The sequence below is a fragment of the Vipera berus genome, assembly GCF_964194415.1.
Source record: "Vipera berus genome assembly, chromosome: 1".
In the NCBI taxonomy this organism is placed as follows: domain Eukaryota; kingdom Metazoa; phylum Chordata; class Lepidosauria; order Squamata; family Viperidae; genus Vipera; species Vipera berus.
This window is the reverse complement of record NC_138202.1, coordinates 343295180-343313476: the sequence shown is the minus strand read 5'-3', so window position 1 is coordinate 343313476 and position 18297 is coordinate 343295180. Positions and strand designations below refer to the sequence as shown.

At 40.0% G+C, this 18297-nt stretch overlaps 1 protein-coding gene across 1 annotated transcript in view; it reads right to left on the bottom strand.

The window, feature by feature from the left end:
• Positions 1-18297, bottom strand: part of ZZEF1 (zinc finger ZZ-type and EF-hand domain containing 1) — an 84822-nt gene that overhangs the window by 22284 nt on the left and 44241 nt on the right. The window contains exons 30-38 of the mRNA XM_081344838.1: positions 17610-17774; positions 17203-17322; positions 15300-15461; positions 12616-12745; positions 11353-11491; positions 9881-10046; positions 7102-7364; positions 5711-5871; positions 4596-4770 (exon numbers count right to left, since the gene is read on the bottom strand). Coding sequence (XP_081200964.1) covers positions 4596-4770; positions 5711-5871; positions 7102-7364; positions 9881-10046; positions 11353-11491; positions 12616-12745; positions 15300-15461; positions 17203-17322; positions 17610-17774 — 1481 coding nt within the window. The remainder of the gene's footprint in view (positions 1-4595; positions 4771-5710; positions 5872-7101; positions 7365-9880; positions 10047-11352; positions 11492-12615; positions 12746-15299; positions 15462-17202; positions 17323-17609; positions 17775-18297) is intronic.

Below are 18297 nucleotides of genomic sequence, written 5' to 3'. Positions count from 1 at the left end.
CATCAATTCAATGTTCACAATGATGCACATTTCCTCATCATATATAATATAGTAAAATATTCCCAAATGAATATTATTTCCATGTTTATATATAGGTAATCCTTGGTGAATAATGTTGAAACTGGTAACTCTGTCGATAAACAAAACATTATCGGCAGCACATGTATACATAACCCGAACTAGACTGTTGTTTCTGTGTCATGTGTGTGTGTATATGCAAGATTCATTTTTCTCGCCATGCACATTTATACATAACCTGAACTAGATTGTTCTTTCTCTGTGTCATATAATACATGTGGATATATAAATAATTCTGTATTTATTTATTTATTTTTCATATTTATGTAGTGAATATATGAGATGGTGGCCCTTTTAAGAGCTGCATGGAATGAAATTTCATTTTAATGTATGCTGATGAGTGTACATTCAAAATGACAATAAAGTTATTATTCTATTCTATTCTATTCTATTCTATTCTATTCTATTCTATTCTATTCTATTCTATTCTATTCTATTCTATTCTATTCTATTCATGTATGTGACCATGCCAACTTAAATGGCACTTCCAGTTCCCATTGTTAAACAAATCCTGTGCAATCATTTTATTTATTTATTTATTTATTTATTTATTTATTTATTTATTTATTTATTATTTATTTATTTATTTATTTATTTATTAATTGATGGGATTTATATCCCGCCCTATCTCCCGAAGGACTCAGGGCGGCTAACAACAAAACATATAATAAGTACAGAAATTAAGATAAAAATAAAATTAAAATCATCTGTGCAATAAATTAAAATTAAAAATTAAAAATAAATTAAAAATTGTAAATATAATTAAAATGCCTGTCAGTCCAGGTCAGCCAGGTAGAAAGGGAGTGTTTTGAGGCCGCGGCGAAAGGACTGGAGATTTTGGGCCATCCGAAGCTCAGGGGGGAGCTGATTCCATAGGACTGGCGCTCCCACAGAGAAGGCCCTCCCCCTGGGGGTCGCCAGCCGACATTGTCTAGCCGACGGTACCCTGAGGAGGCCTTCTCTGTGTGAGCGTATTGGGCGATGGGAATTCGTTCCCGGTAGCAGATGGTCCTGCAAGTATCCCGGGCCTAAGCCATGTAGGACTTTAAAGGTAAGTACCAGCACCTTAAATCTCACCCGGAGGGCAACCGGTAACCAATGCAGCTCATGGAGCAGAGGTGTTATATGGGAGTATCGGGGCGCTCCCATCACTACCCGTGCAGCCGCATTCTGCACCAGTTGAAGCCTCCGGGTGGTTTTCAAGGGCAGCCCCATGTAGAGAGCATTGCAGTAGTCTATACGGGAGGTAACGAGTGCGTGGGTGACTGTACGTAGGGCATTTCGGTCCAGAAAGGGGCGCAATTGGTATATTAGGCGAATCTGGGCAAATGCCCCCCTAGCTACGACTCCAATATGATCTTCAAAACTGAGTCGTGAATCTAGGAGGACGCCCAGATTGCGTGCTCTATCAATGGGAGGTAACATCTCTCCTCCTATAATCAAAGATGGAACCTCTTGGACTAAACGAGATGACGGTATGTAAAGCCACTCAGTCTTGGCCGGGTTGAGCCGAAGCCTGTTCTTTCCCATCCAAATCTGTACCACTTCCAGGCAACAGGACATCACATCGAGGGCATCACTGGGTTGGTTCGGGGTGGAGATGAAAAGCTGGGTATCATCAGCATATTGATGATATTTCACCCCGAAGCCACGGATGATCTCTCCCAGCGGCTTCATATAGATGTTGAACAGGAGGGGCGAGAGCACCGATCCCTGAGGCACTCCACAACTAAGGGGCCTAGGGCTTGACCTCTGCCCCCCTGCTAACACCGTCTGCGAATGGCCCGAGAGGTAGGAGGAGAACCACCGCAGAACGGTGCCTCCCACTCCCAACCCCTCAAGACGACGCAGTAAGATACCGTGGTCGATGGTATCAAAAGCCGCTGAGAGATCTAATAGGACCAGGACAGAGGAATAACCTCTATCTCGGGCCCGCCAGAGATCATTCACCTGTGCGACCAATGCAGTCTCCGTGCTATACCCGGGCCTGAAACCCGATTGGTACGGATCCAGATACTCAGTTTCCTCCAGGACCAAAGGGAGCTGTCGTGCCACCACGCTCTCAACAACCTTCGCAAGAAAGCGAAGGTTGGAGACAGGACGGAAGTTGTTTAAAATAGCTGGATCCAATGCAGGTTTCTTAAGGAGGGGCCTTACCACCGCCTCTTTCAAGGCGGCAGGGAAGTACCCTTCACTCAGTGAGGCGTTGATAACTGCTAGGAGCCAGCCTCGTGTAACCTCCCGAGATGCATAGACCAGCCAGGAGGGACACGGGTCCAACAAACATGTGGCGGCACTTAGTTTCCCCATGATCTTGTCCACTTCATCCGGAGTCACAGGATCAAACTCTTCCCAAATGTTCTCGGCCAAATTCATCGTTTTCCTCTCGTCAGATACTGCCCAGTCAGAGTCCAGACCAGCCCGAATCTGAGCAATTTTGTCCACCAGATATTTACTAAATTCCTCAGCCTGTCCTTGTAGGGGGTCCTCTCCCGTCCCTTGATTTAAAAGGGAGCGGACCACTCTAAATAGGGCGGCCGGGCGGTTATCTGCGGACGCAATGAGGGTGAAGTAAGCGCGCTTTGCCACCCTCATTGCCACAAGATAAGATCTAGAAAAGGATCTTAACTGTGTTCGGTCAGACTCGGACCGACTGGTTCTCCAAATGCTCTCTAGGCCCCTTCTCCGGCGTTTCATCTCCCGCAGGTCCTTGGAGAACCAAGGAGCGAGTCGGGACCTGCGCCGGGTCAGAGGCCGCAAAGGTACAACGCAGTCGAGAGCCTCCGAAGCAGCCTGTTGCCAGGCATTAACTAAGGACTCGACCGGGCTGTGGGAGAGGGAGGTGGGAATCAGTCCAAGCGCCATCTGGAATTTATCTGGGTCCATCAGGCGCCTGGGGCGGAACCATCTGGTCGGTTCCGCCTCTTGACAGCGGGGGGTGACGTGACGGAGGCCCAACCGCAGGAGATAATGGTCTGTCCATGAAAGGGGTTGAGATGTTGGAGTAACCCCACCCAGTCCATTAAGCCATTGCTCAGAGATAAAAATAAGATCAGGCATGTTTCCTCCCTCGTGAGTCGGGTCCTGAATAATTTGGGTCAGGTCCATGGCCGTCATGGAAGCCATGAACTCTCGAGCCACCTCCGATGCACTGCCCAGGGAAGGTAGATTAAAGTCTCCCAGAACCATAAGTCTTGGAAATTCAACCGCCAATCCTGAGAGGGCGTCAAGTAGCCTGGGTAGAACCGTTGCTGCGCAGCTTGGAGAGAGGTATACCAGAAGTAGGCCCAACTGACCACCAGGACCCCATCTTAAGAGGAGGGATTCACATCCGTCTATCTGAGGATGATGTCACATGATTTCCATTTGTGATTTCCTGCTGGCTTCCCCACTGACTTTGTTAGAAGCTGGCAGGGAAAGTCGCAAATGGCGATCACGTGACTGCAGGATGTTGTGGCCATAATTGAGAGTCAATTGCTAAATGCTCAAATTGCAATTATGTGACTGCAGAGATGCTGTGCAGTCTCCTTATTCAGCAGTACTGTAACATTGAACTATCACTAAACAAGTAATTATTAACTGAGGACTATCTGTACGTGGACTGTAGAGAGGCAGACAGAGCATACTAGGAATTCATGCATCTACCTCTGGAAGGCAGATGATCATTTTTGGCATTACCAGGATACAGCATTACACATGTATTATATTAACTACTGTTTGCAAATATAAGGTTTTTGAAAAAATCATAGCAATTTTCTGATTGTATGATGGGCACCTACACTAGTGTTAATTTTCAAAATGTCCTTGTGTATGTAGCTAGGCTTAATGTCACTGATTTTTTTTAAGCCACGAATGAGAAATGAGTGAGAGCCTGTGTTGAAGTGAATAAAGTATCTCATCTAACCTCAGTTATGGAATCTCACTGAGTAACTTTAGGCCAATTACTCTCTCAGCCCAACTTATGTCACAGGAGTTTTGTTGTAGGAAAAAATAAGTTTTTCTACCGTGGTTAGATATAAGAGCACACTAAATAAACATACAAAATATTAAAATACCAGGGACCCTTTAAATATTGCTAACTACAAAATCCAGCATTCTCTTAACTTTCTCTTACATGTGTCTTCACTTTCAACTTGGAGTATTAAATATGGATTGCTCTAAAATTCTTTTTAAAATTTCATATATTATGCTTGCTAACAATCATTCATTCTTCCTTATTTATGTTTATGAATGTTTCTGTACATTCTTTGTAACCAACTGTGTTACTATGGGTCTGCCCCTAATAACAATAATTATTAATTTTGAAATTGCCTAAAATTTTCTAAAAACTGACTAGTTAGGATCAGTTTTTTTAAAAAAAATTAGGCAACTTAGAAATTAACAATAATGTATTGCTATTAGGAGTAGACCAATAGTAATACAGTTGGTTGCAAAGAATGTACGTAAAGAAGTAAGAAAAAAGAAACTGAACAGCAACTGCTTTTTTATATATAAAGGAGCTAAAAAGTAATATTTACCTGGGGATATGCTCTCTTTTGCAAGTAAGTCTGAATTAAAAGCAAGTGTCTGTTTCTCCTGTAATACCATTTCTTTCTTTGGTGGAAGACCATTGGAAAGTTTGTTCTCAATTTTCATTTTACTCTCTTGTTTATTATTCATTGAAGTCTGAATTTCAGTAATGCTTCCATCTCCCTAAGTAAAAACAACAAATTAACTTCAAACTGTATTTTTAAGCAGTTAGTGACTTTTAAGTGTTTTTAATTTTAGCCATTTTATTTGCAATCGAGTTCAACAGCACTGCTCCAATAGAATAACTTACCATAAACCAGTGTAAAATTCTAACACTCTTGTTGAAGAAATGCTCCTATGTTAAGCAATAAAGGGGATCATTCCCAATATCTGAACTAACCTCCCCAAGTTAGAGCTCTCTAGATATGCGGGGTTTGTAATTCCGAGTTAGCAAAGTCATCAGATTTGGGAACTGCAGTGGCAGCACATCTTGAGTGCTCAGTGTTAAAGACTGCTGTTTTGAAGGAACATTTAACCTCCTAGGTCTCCAAAGGGAGAGTGTCAACTGCAGCTTATTCAGAAACTGACTATGAACACAAGAGATAAGAGATACAGAGGCTCAAGGTTCAGCCCCAAGAATATTTAGAATCTCTTCAATTTGATGTAATTGAAGTCATAAGAAGATCTTGCCTAAGACCAGGTGAACCAATAATCCTGGAATTCATTCACCTTACTCTATCTATAGGATACAGCTTGACCTGCTTACTCATCTAGTGGTTAAGTAACTAGGCTAGAAAACAGGATACTGCAAGTGCTAGTCCCACCTAAGGCATGAAAGCCAACGGGGGACTTTGGGCCAGTCACTCTCTCTCAGCCCTATCTACCACGCAGGGTTGTTGTAGAGGACAAATAGAAGGAAGAAAGAGTATTAAGTATGTTCTTTGCCTTATTTATAAAAACAGGATAAAAAAACTAAAATAAATTCATTTAGAATCCATCTCCCCTCTGTTGAGTGCATAAGAGATACTCACATATTTGCATATGTCTCTTTAATACAAGGCTCTGCATTTATAAGCAAATGAAACCACTCAATATATGTGTGTTTTTTAAAAAAAATATTTACATTGCTATGGATGACAGATTTTGGCATCTTGTTATTTTCCACGATTTCCTTACTGGCATGGTTTTCTTCATTGCTCTCTGTGCAAGAATCAACTGTGGGCATCCCATTTTCAGACAAAGGTTCTTCTGGCAACATACTAAGCAGAGTTTGGCTTTTCAGACCTGCAGGTGAAGAAAGTTAGTTTAGATGTTCAAGACAGGATGAAAACAGTCTGAATTCAGGATTCACCCCAATCAATGAATTTCAGGAAGACAGGATACATCATGGAACGAGTTTCACCACATATCTATTGAATCCTTCCCCTTCCTTGTGTGACTGTTCTGTTCTGTTCTGTTCAAGCTGCCAGGAAAGGGACAAAATGGGGATTCCTTAATCCAGCCATCCTGGACAACGTCTACCTCATCTATTCTAGAATTACTTCCGACAATCCAGGATGAAGTGGACTTGGGTCAGGAACAGCATTGCTTACTGTGGTGGATGGCCTGCACAAAATGTGGATGGTGGGAGGGAACACAGCCCTCCTTATCCTGCTTTATTTTCAGTAGCATTAAATATCATTGCTCATGAGATCTGGACCATTAGTGAGGTCATCCTGAATTTTCTTGGCAAATTCAGGAAAAATGAACTTAGTACAAAGAGAATTTTACGACAGAAATGGTGCTAACAAAGGTGGAAGGTCAACCATCACTAGCAGCAACTGAACGTTTCTTGAGGCAAGACAAGCATCTGAGAGTTACAGGTACCACAATAATGGCAAGAGTAGTCAAAACACCTTGGTTCATACAAGCAAAAAGATGAGCTCTCCTTTGTTCCACAGAGAAACCTCAGAATGTAACATGTTTATTAATCTACCACTGTGGAATAATTTGGAAGTATCTGTGTGGAGAGAATAAATTCCCAATTCCTACTATTTTTGTTATATGACTAAGTTGAAGAGAAACAGCCTAAGGAATCAATTATACAGACTGCAATGGCTATTCAGGAGGAAGTCAAGTCCAGATAAGGTTCCAATGCTAGAACAGAGTATCTGATGAACAGATTTGTTGGTGGACTCTTATGCCTGCCAAAGCTGTGCCAGGACAGGAATGTTAAATATCTTGTATTCAAATAGCAAGTCTGTCAGCCTTTCAAGGTACTCCAGATAGGAAACCATGAGTTCTAACACTGCCTTTATTGTAAGGTTACAGTAACTGAATCTTGCAAGTCTGAAAACACATCAGTTCCCCCCTTTCTTTTATTTTCCAAGCAACTAGAGTCCCATTTGAGATGCTTTCCCCTATTCCCTTTGTGGGCTGAGATGTCTCATATCTCACTTTTTGCTCTGGCTGCGGTTCTTCCTCCTCCCATTTCTCAAGGATATCCCCACGGGCTGTTACAACATCTCGGCTCACCTTTGCCATGCTGCACTTTCATCAGGCAATCTCCAATCAGCTGGATACATTCTTGCTGTAGGATTTTAGCATGAGCAATGATCTCTGGGCTGAGTTCTTCCCCATCTGCTTGTTTGCCACAAGTTAAGTCAGCGCTGTAGAGAGCCAAGGCAGAAAAAAGGAGCCAGGAATAGTTGTGAAGATAAGGCTGGATGAGCCTATGGCAGTCACTGATCCTGAAGGTCATCATTGGATACACAGTGATGCTATGGGTAGGCAGGTGGCTAAAATGACAAAAGGGTTATAAAAGCTGGTTGATATGATCATTAATAAAAACAAGGTACTTTCCCCCTGCACTTTGTTCAGATACAGTTGCAAGAAAAAGTATGTGAACCCTTTGGGATTACGTGGAGTTTTGCATGAATTGGCCATAAAATGTGCTCTAAACGTCATGTAAGTCACAACAATAGAAAAACACAGTCTGCTTAAAATAATACTACACAAACATTAGCTGTTGTCATGTTTTAATTGAACATAAGATGGAAACTTTCACAGTGCAGGGTGGAAAAAGTATGTGAACCCTTAGCCTAATGACTTCTCCAAGAGCTAATTGGAGCCAGGAGCCAGCCAACCTTGACTCCAATCAGTGTGATGATATTGGATGTGTTGCTGACAGCCGTCCTGCCCTTTAAAAACACACACCTGTTTTGGGTTTACTGGTCTCAAGAAGCACTGTCTGATGTGAACCATGCCTCGCAGAAAAGAGCTCTCAGAAGACCTACGATCAAGAATTGTTGACTTGCATGAAGCTGGAAAGGGTTACAAAAGTATATCCAAAAGCCTTGATGTTCATGTGTCCACGATAAGACAGACTGTCTACAAATGGAGAAAGTTTAGCACTGTTGCTACTCTCCCTAGGCGTGGTCGTCCTGTAGAAATGACTGCAAGAGCACAGTGCATAATGATTAATGAGGTAAAGAAGAATCCTAGAGTGTCAGCTAAAGACCTACAGAAATCTCTGGCACATGCTAACATTTTTGTTGACACATCTACAATAAGAAAAACATTAAACAAGAATGGAGTACATTGGGAGGACACCACGGAGGAAGCCATTGGTGCCCCCAAAAAATATTGCAGCACGTTTGAAGTTTGCAAAAGAGCACCTGGATGTTCCACAGTACTACTGGCAAAATATACTGTGGACAGATGAAACCAAAATTGAGTTGTTTGGGAAAAACACACAACACTATGTGTGGAGAAAAAAAGGCACAGCACACCAACATCAAAACCTCATCCCCACTGTAAAACATGGTGGAGGGAGCATCATGGTTTGGGGCTGCTTTGCTGCCTCAGGGCCTGGATGGATTGTTGTCATTGATGGGAAAATGAATTCCAGTGTTTATCAGGACATTTTGCAGGAAAACGTACGACCATCTGTCCGCCAACTGAAGTTCCGCAGAGGATGGGTGATGCAACAGGACAATGACCCAAAGCATACAAGTAATTCAACAAAACAATGGCTTCAACAGAACAGAATACGCCTTCTGGAGTGGCCCAGTCAGAGTCCTGACCTCAACCCGATTGAAATGCTGTGGCATGACCTTAAGAGAGCGATTCACACCAGACATCCCAAGAATATTGCTACACTGAAACAGTTTTGTGCAGAGGAGTGGTCCAAAATTACTCCAGATCGTTGTGCAGGTCTGATCTGCAACTACAGGAAATGTTTGGTTGAGGTTATTGCTGCCAAAGGAGGGTCAACCAGTTATTAAGTCCAAAGGTTCACATACTTTTTCCACCCTGCACTGTGAATGTTTCCATCTTATCTTCAATTAAAACATGACAACAGCTAATGTTTGTGTAGTATTATTTTAAGCAGACTGTTTTTCTATTGTTGTGACTTACATGACGTTTAGAGCGCATTTTATGGCCAATTCATGCAAAACTCCACGTAATCCCAAAGGGTTCACATACTTTTTCTTGCAACTGTATATCTGAAGCCTACTGTCTGCCTCAGTGAAAAATGAAACACAGATGGTTCAATCATGTGACCCACTTCATGGCAAGGCACCAGCTACCATTCAGTCTGTACCACCCAGCTGAAAATCAGTGATTTTACAGATACTAGGTTTTTGCTTAAACAGAAGCAGCTCTTCCTGACATATACCAAATATTGGGAACAATGTCAAAGACCATAGCAAAAATTGATAGAAATTATGCAAATAAGATCAGGATATACTGGAAGCAGAGATGGATCAATAGATTTTCAATTCTATAAGGATGAGGAAGAACAGCACTGCAGTACAGGTAGTCAAATGGCCCTCTCTTTCATGTGACTGAACTTCAGGCTCTTGGCAACTGAGCTGCATTTATGGCTGTTTGTGGCATCCTGTGATCATGTGATTGCATTTTATGATGGTTTTGCCCAAAATTGAAATTTGCTTAGTTCATTGACCGCAGCAAAAAAGGTTACAAAATTGGGTTTGTCATGTGACCAACACGCTTTATGACCATCACACCTTACAACTTGATGGGCAAGCTCCATTATGGTCATAAATTGAGGACTATCAATATAGAAAACCTTTGCTTATAGGGGAGGACAGTAAAGCAAAGCAGAATGGAATAACCAAAGTGGTTTTCTAAGAAATTAAATCTTTTCAATTAACCCGTTTTGTTCCTTTCACCCTCCCCCAGTCATCTTTCTTCATATAGCAAAGACAAGTGTAAATGCATAGAGAAATGACCCCCAAATATGACCAAGTGATTGGCGTGCATTTAGTAGTTGCTTATGGGCCAGTACCTGTCAGAGTATTTCTTTGTAGAGTAGCATCCATAGCAAAGGTCAAAATCTTCACACACATTGCAGTTAATGCGCTGGCCAACAATAATCCCTTGGCAGTGATTGCAAGCATACTCCATGTTAATCATGTCATGACTGGCCTCGTGACCTTCAGGTCTCACTCCACCTTTTAGTAGGCAAATGCAAAACACATCATTCCATCATTCACATGCTGCATTGTTGTCCTGCAGGTCATTTTTTTTTTAAATTGGGTTTTAACTTTTGTATGGTTGATTTTTAACTCCCTGTAAACCGCCCTGAGTCCTCAGGGAAAGGGCGGTATATAAATGCAATAAAATAAATAAAAATAAATAAATTCTGCACTGGTGGCTGTGGAATTATGGGACTTGAAGTCCAAACATCTTACAGTTGCAAAGTTTATAAAACATTGATCTAAAGCCTCAAAGACACACATCCAAAATTGTCATGTAACTGGGGGCCAGTAGATGCATTGCTCTGCTGCCTGTTTTTCTCCTACTGAAGAAGCTAAGAAACTGCGCCACAAAATAACTGCTCTGCTTGCTGTATGAATATCATTCCACAAGAAGCTGATACATTACTCCAGAGAAATGTTAATAGTTAAGAAATCAGCAGATTGTTTTAAGTCTATTTCATAGAATCATAACGAACTGGCCATGAGACTAAATCATAATTAGCATTGTATTATTGAATAGTTCTATTTAAAATGTTTCCATTTTTTTCAAAGTAATGGTGGGATGTGTGTATAGACAAATAGCAATAAGCACTTGATTTAATAAACCCTCAGTTTAGTAGACTTCAGCTGTAACAAACAAAATTTAACCTTATGTACATAATTAAAAAAAGAAAGCTATTGGTAACTATGAGGTCTAGGCATGAAAGGTATGAGGTAGGCATGAAAGCTGACTTTGGGGCCAGTTATTCTCTCTCAGTCCAACCCACCTCTCAAGGCTGTTGCAGTGAAGAAAATAGAAGGCCTAAGCATTAAATATGAGTTATATATAAAAAGGTGGGATAACAATCTAAAAAAAAATAACTCTTAACAACACCCCTGGCAGCAAACAAGGACAATTAGACATTTCCTAGTTACACAATCCTACATTTGCTAGTTGGAAAGGTTTGAAATACCCGTTCTCCACCTGCTATAATCATCTGTACGGTTTACATCTAGAAGAGCAGCTGCCTATGACATCACATCACTGTCAGTATTGCTACAGAAATTCAAAAAAGCCCACTTAGATTTAATGGACATAGACATTTGGTTTCAACAAATATCCTTCCACACTTTATTAAATTGTGGAATTACTTTGTGAATATATTTGTCTTAAGTGTGCACATATGTATGTGTGCCCCCCCACCCCACCAACTGACTTTCAGTATAACAGTGGAAGTTGAACCACATCTCCATTATGGGAAATCAAGGCTATGATACAGTTTCCATCTATCTACCTTACCCAGAAAGCAAGTTTTACACAGATCCATATCATTGCATTGCAAACAGCGGTAACGATGCCACGGAGCAATTTCATCACATCCATCGCATGATATATCCACATGTAACAGGTCACAGTAGCGGGCAATGAACATGTGCATCTAGAAAGAAATAGTGATAAAACGCTGATGAACAATAAATAACAAAATGGCTAGGGATAGTGGGGGTGTTGTGCTATTTTCCCACCTAGTGAAAACTGGAGAAAAGCACAGGAGCAATCAGATGGAAATGGGAATCCAAGAAAGATGGCATCTTCCAAAACCTGGAAGTAATTTCACTGACAGAATTGGTTTGAATTTCAAAGGGAAGAAATACATATTATATTTTGTCTATAATAGCTTAACTAATCTCTCTGAACTCAACTGAGGCTTGGATACAGAAGGTTCCCAAAGCCACAAAGGTAGTCCTCAACATACGATGGTCACTTAGGGACTCTCTAGAGTTACAACAGACCCTCCTCCAAAATCTTACAACCTGGTTTTGAAGTTTGACTAGCTCCGCTGTGCTTTGAGCACCTAGCAACAGGTCTGTATTTATGGCTGTTTGCAGCATCCCGCAATCACATAACCATGATTTATGTTTCTGCCGTAAACTGGTATTTACTTCTGGTTTCCAGCAAAAACTGGCCCAGAGCAAAAAAAAAAAAAAAGGGGGCATGCTTAACAACAACTAAGATTTATTTTTTATTTTTATTTTATTTTAATTCCATTTATATCCCGCCCTTCTCCGAAGACTCAGGGCGGCTTACAAGTTTAGCAGTAGCCTTCATTCTATGTATATGCCTGATTATTAGGGCTTTCACACACACCCCAAGCGGCATTATTACAAAGTCAGCTTAATTGCCCCCAACAATCTGGGTCCTCATTTTACCTACCTCGGAAGGATGGAAGGCTGAGTCAACCTTGAGCCTGGTGGGACTCGAACCTGCACTAATTGCAGGCAGCTGGTGTTACTTAAGGAGGCATTAGCCCACTGCTCCACCAAGGCTCCACCAAGATGGTAAAATTGGCCATATGATGACTCGCTTTATAACTGTTGCAACTTATGACCCTAATTGCCAGGCTATTATAGTCATAAGTCGAGGATTAACTGTTCAGATATTGCTGAACAGACTCTTCCATTCCTACTGCTGTCCAAAACATACATAAGCTACAGCACATCATTCTGTTTTAAAAATGTTTTTATCTGGAAAAAAAAACCATGTTAACATTTTTATCCTTATGACCTTTCTTTGCTTATCAGGGTCTGCTTGGCTTATCTTGTCACACCAGGTTTCAAAAACTCCTTCCTGGCATTCATCCATCCACTCTGAGTTTTGCTTGTAGTCTGCAATTTCTTCTTCTTTGTTACACTGGCTGAGAACAAAGCATTACATTAAAAACTCATTTAGAACAATGACAAAGCCAGAAAGACCATCTCCAACAAATTTGCATAAGCAAAACTAAAAGGAAGAAGCTGCAGTTTCTGGTTCAGTAATCAGCATTCTCTGTGTTGCTGCTTTTGAAATATAACGATCTTAGCCTTTAACATTTTTTTAGCTAGCATGACCTTTGGGTAAGAAATATATGGTAACTGAACAGCGGGAAATCCAGTTGCAGAGAGAGATTTTAAAAAAAATAAGTACAGCTTTAACATATGACAGACAGAAATGTCATCTTAAAATATGCTTTTCATCTTCTCTCTCACAAAAGACGAAATACTTCTAAGATAATATCAACAGAAAATCTAAATATCCAGGAAGGATAGGCTTACCTGCTTCACAATTATTGCTTCACCTTCAATAAAAATGTATAATTAAATACTATCAGCAGAACTTTAATTGCAGCATCTCAGTGGCTTAAAAGACACCGGAGAAGGTCTATGCTCCAGAGGTTCAAGCCCTACCACTGTGTGACAGAGTGAGCTCCTGTCACTTGCCTCAAATCCTGCTAACCTAGTAGTTTGAAAGCATGTAAATGCAAGGAGATAAACAGGTACCACTTCAGTGGGAAAGTAATAGCGTTCTGTGTTTGGCCATATGCTTTGTGCTGTGACATGAAGTCATGCTGGCCATGTGACTAAGTAAATGTCTTTGGCCGGTGCTGGTTCAATCAGTTAAAGAAACGGAGATGAGCAGTGCCTCCTAAAATTGGCTACAACTAGCAGAATAAAACCTGCAAGGACACCTTTACCTTTTTATATCTAATTAGTGAGAGAGAGACAACAGGGGAGAGCAATTGTAGTGGGGTTTTTTTTCAGCCTAACACCTCCAATCTGTTGGGGCTCAACATTGACAATCATTACTCAGTATGAGCTGGTTTCATGGTTGTGTCCTCTTTGCATATATCTATTAAGTAAGCAGCCCTTCTTGCTTCTGTACGCCACTGGAAATGAATGACCAATTAGATGTAAATATAATTGCAAATAGTAAAAATAATAGTGAAGATGCTCCCAAGCCAAGCTTGACTGCATCGTACGTTTTTTTCTTGATAGTGTTTAAGAAAGTAATTTGCCCCTACTTATGGAACATTATTTTTAATTTCCCAGTTTTTAAATTTCTCAGAGTTTAAACTTTTATTCCTTTTCAAGAAAAACGAGGGCCAACTTTGCCTAATGCTCAAAACCAAGGATTAGACTTCTGCTTCACTGCATGTGAGGTAACGCATACGTATGTAGTTGGGAGATGGTTGCATTGCTGTTGCATTTAAACATTTGCAAATGTTAACCCCCTGGCTGGGGGGGGGCACTCAAAAACAAAGCATAGAAAATATAGTCTTATTAACCCAATTACCATGCAGGATGCACATCTTTGCACAACGTGTAGTTGAGATTTGGGAGGTGTGCGTGTCAACTCATCTGCAGCCATCTGCAACTTATGCACACCCATCAACCCATTTGCAGTGTAGATATGCATTGATGCCTGCATGCACTTGCAAACAAATCTAAATCAAGCTTTAAGCAACAACTACATTATTCTAAATAAAAAACAAAACAAACCTAAGACTATAATTCTATTACCTCTTTGCAGAAAGTGACTAATAGTGAAGTCATAATTTTTACAATATTAGCACATTCTATATATAGTCGTTTAAAGATTACTATCTTTTTAATAATATTTTATTAATTTTCTAATTTTACAATTCAGTATTTAAAAAACAACATGGTGACTGGGTTAATCAATAGTTCAATACCATACATAAGTCTTTAGTATAAATCTCAAATTACAACATCAGATATTTCCTCTCTTTTTCCCTTAATATCTACTATCTCATATTAGGCTAATACAGTTCTTATTATTCTCAACTAAGTAAAACATCTTTGTTACATTTATCAATAATTTTTAGCTTATACATAACTTAATTGTATTTGCATTCAATCCTTATATACAATCAATGTCCTGTTATTGCTTTTTTTCCAAGCTTTAATTTCCCATCAATATTCAAATTAAGTTTTGGTATTTATAATGAATGCCAAAGGCGCACGGAACGCTGTTACCTTCCCACCATAGTGGTCCTTATTTTTCTACTTGCTTTACTTGCTTTCAAACTGCTAGGTTGGCAGAAGATGGGACGAGTAACAGGCGCTCAATCTGTTACGCGGCACTCGGGATTCGACCCGCCAAACTGCCAATCTTCTGATCGACAAGCTCAGCATCCTAACCCACTGAGCCAACCACATGACCACGGAGACGTCCTTGGACAAGCGCTGGCTCTTCGGCTTTGAAATGGAGATGAGCACTGGCCCCTAGAGTCGGAAACGACTAGCATGCGTGTGCGGGGGAACCTTTACCTTTACCTTTTTATTTATAATGAATACCTTTTTAATGAACAGCCTTCAAAGCGGTTATGGAAAATCTCCATGTGCAAAAGATATTCTTAAAATTATTTCACTGACTTCTCTTTTTTAATATTACATGTTTTTCTGACTTACCAAATTATCTTGTCATGTGTACTTATGTTCTCTTGTGACATGGTGAGGAGGAGACGTGGCAGCTGAATATCAATGAAGAAGGAAAGATCTTTTGCCTCCCAGCCCATATCCAAAAAGTGAAGGAGACATGTCTGCACACAGGACAAGGCAGGCAGTAATGATCTAAACAAATAATAATCTAATGAAACTGAGCGCTGCTATGTTCAAGGCATCCTGCTTATATAATATACAATTTAGCTACCAGGAAGATTGTGTAATAGCTGCCAATTAAGATGACTTTACACGGCAATCAGAAACATAATCAATGAGAAGAACCTAAATTTTGAAGCACAGGAATAGCCAGAAGCTGGCAGGCGAACAGCATGAAAACTATTCTGTTTTGCCAACTAGCCAGATTTAAGAAAATGGGGTTCTTTCACTTGTCAAATGGAGCAATGTTTATGATTTGGTTGATATAGCCTCTTATTTTTATTTTATTTTATTTTAATTCCATTTATATCCCACCCTTCTCCGAAGACTCAGGGCGGCTTACAAGCTTAGCAGTAGCCTTCATTCTATGTATATGCCTGCTTATTAGGGCTTTCACACACACCCCAAGCGGCATTATTACAAAGTCAGCTTAATTGCCCCCAACAATCTGGGTCCTCATTTTACCTACCTCGGAAGGATGGAAGGCTGAGTCAACCTTGAGCCTGGTGGGATGTGAACCTGCACTAATTGCAGGCAGCTGGTGTTACTTAAGGAGGCATTAGCCCACTGCTCCACCAAGGCTCTTCCCATTTAGTGCCATCTAGTTATATTCAGAATACAGCTTTCATTCTTCCTATGCCAGGGTAATGATAACTCACCATCTCCATTGGTGGAACAGTTGTACTCAGTTATATCAGTAAGGGTATAAAAAAAATGAAATGTCACCTAATGGCTACTAACATTAAAAAATCCTGAATCTTACTCCACATATTGATAAATTTCTAACAATAAATTGAAATCCAACAAAGAAACAAATAAGAGACCATTGCATGGAAGTCAGCAAATGTTTACACTTATATTGACTATAACCACTCATTCTGCCTAAGGTTTGATTAGTCAAATTTAATGTGAGATGAAAATGTGCCACTATCTGTCTGAAATGTACCAGGTTTGGTTTTAGTTTAATAGATTTTTATTTCTTCAGAAAGACAAAACAAGACTTGCTTATCTCTTTCAGTCTGTGTAATTCTTAGCATCACTGAATTAATATAATTACTAAATACATCACTAAATCAGCTGTATATGGTATATAAACTGATCTAGATATTAACTGAATTGTGAGAAAACCAAACTTCGCTTAGTTAAGATCTACTGTTATCCTGGCAATGCAGGTTTCTAAAAAGGACACTGAATTTTCAGGATCTCTCTTTCTAGAAGAAAGTTTAATTTGAGAGACCAAGAAAGTCCAGCTAATTTTTTTATAACTCACTGACTGGAATAATAGTTTCTATGAGTAACATAATCAAAACATATAGATGTCTATCCCTGTGAATCAACAGACTGACAGCAACTCAAAAAAAATTTCCCAGCGAAAACAGCAACCTAGCAAAATTTGAATATAACAATGAATATAACGGATCCCTTTCTTCTCATCCACTACAAACAATACATGGTGATTATTTATAATATTTTTATAGTATTCATTCCTGGTGGCTCTGAGAAGCTAACAATCAGATACACCAATAAAATCCATATAAAAATAATACCTCAAACGTTTCAGAAAAATATGTGTATGTATGTATACAAAATGAGCAAATAACGGTTTATAAACTCTCCATCATAGAAGGACCATTGGCTACCAAGAAGATCAATTAATAAGATAAGCAATAAGTTTAAAGAGTAATTTAGCATTCTTTATGAATAAGGCTCATACTTGTCACTGTAGTTGTTAAATCCTTTCAAAGCATTGACCAAGAAGTGAAGCAGCTGGTAGAAGGATTCCCGAATTTCTCGGTGTAATTCAGCCCCACACCCTTCTAAGTGTCCAAAATAGCTGGAAACAAGCAAAAACAACAACATAAGGCTGGCGGATGAACTACATCATAAATCCTTCACTGATACCTACTTTACATCTCTCTCTCTCTCTCTCTCTCTCTCTTCTCTCTCTCTCTCTCTCTCTCTCTCTCTCTCCATCTACATACATACATACATACATACATACATACATACATATATGGGATGTGGGGATAGGACATTCCATGGATAAGTGGACATTCCAAAACACACATTTATGGTCTAAGTTGATCAAATGTCAGGGGAATGGTTTTCATCATGACTTACTTTGTGAAGTCCTTCTGGCAAGCTAAAAGTTCCAGCAGGAAAATTATGCAAGGTGGAACAAAACAGTGAGGTTGGCTGAGGGATTTTAGACACTGGAGGATCATCTTCAGCACTTCCAAAATATTTTTGGCTTGACTTTTCCTCAAAGCAAGGACTTTCACGACACTGGGGATAAAACAAAAATCCAAATGAGATGACAGAATATCACTACCATAATTAGATGTTGGATGCATCAGAATTAAGAGAATCTTGTTAGGGAAAAAGCTACAAGTCTTGCTCAAGTTGTGGATTAAACTTCAGATTAAGCAGATAATGTCTTTCCTCCAAATTAGCATAGGATAGCATGGCATGAATTGCTTATCCTGGATCCTGGAGCACCTGAATGATTGCCTTCCACTATCCTGTCAAGTCTCAAGTCCTGAGGAGCCAGTTAGAACCACTCTCATTTTCACAACAATGTTCCTTTCCTTGCATTATTGGACACATAGCTTTCAGTTGGCTTGCCATACTTCAGAGATCAACACTAGCTAAAGCAATCAAGAGAAAATGCTATTTCTGTTGCCTTATGCAATTTCAAAGAGAAGTTCAAGATCTATATTTGCTTTGTTCTGAAATTAATTCAGGTTGCTGTTGAACTTTCAAAGCTAACTGCCTAATTTCTTTTCTGTAGAGCAATCCACTCGATATC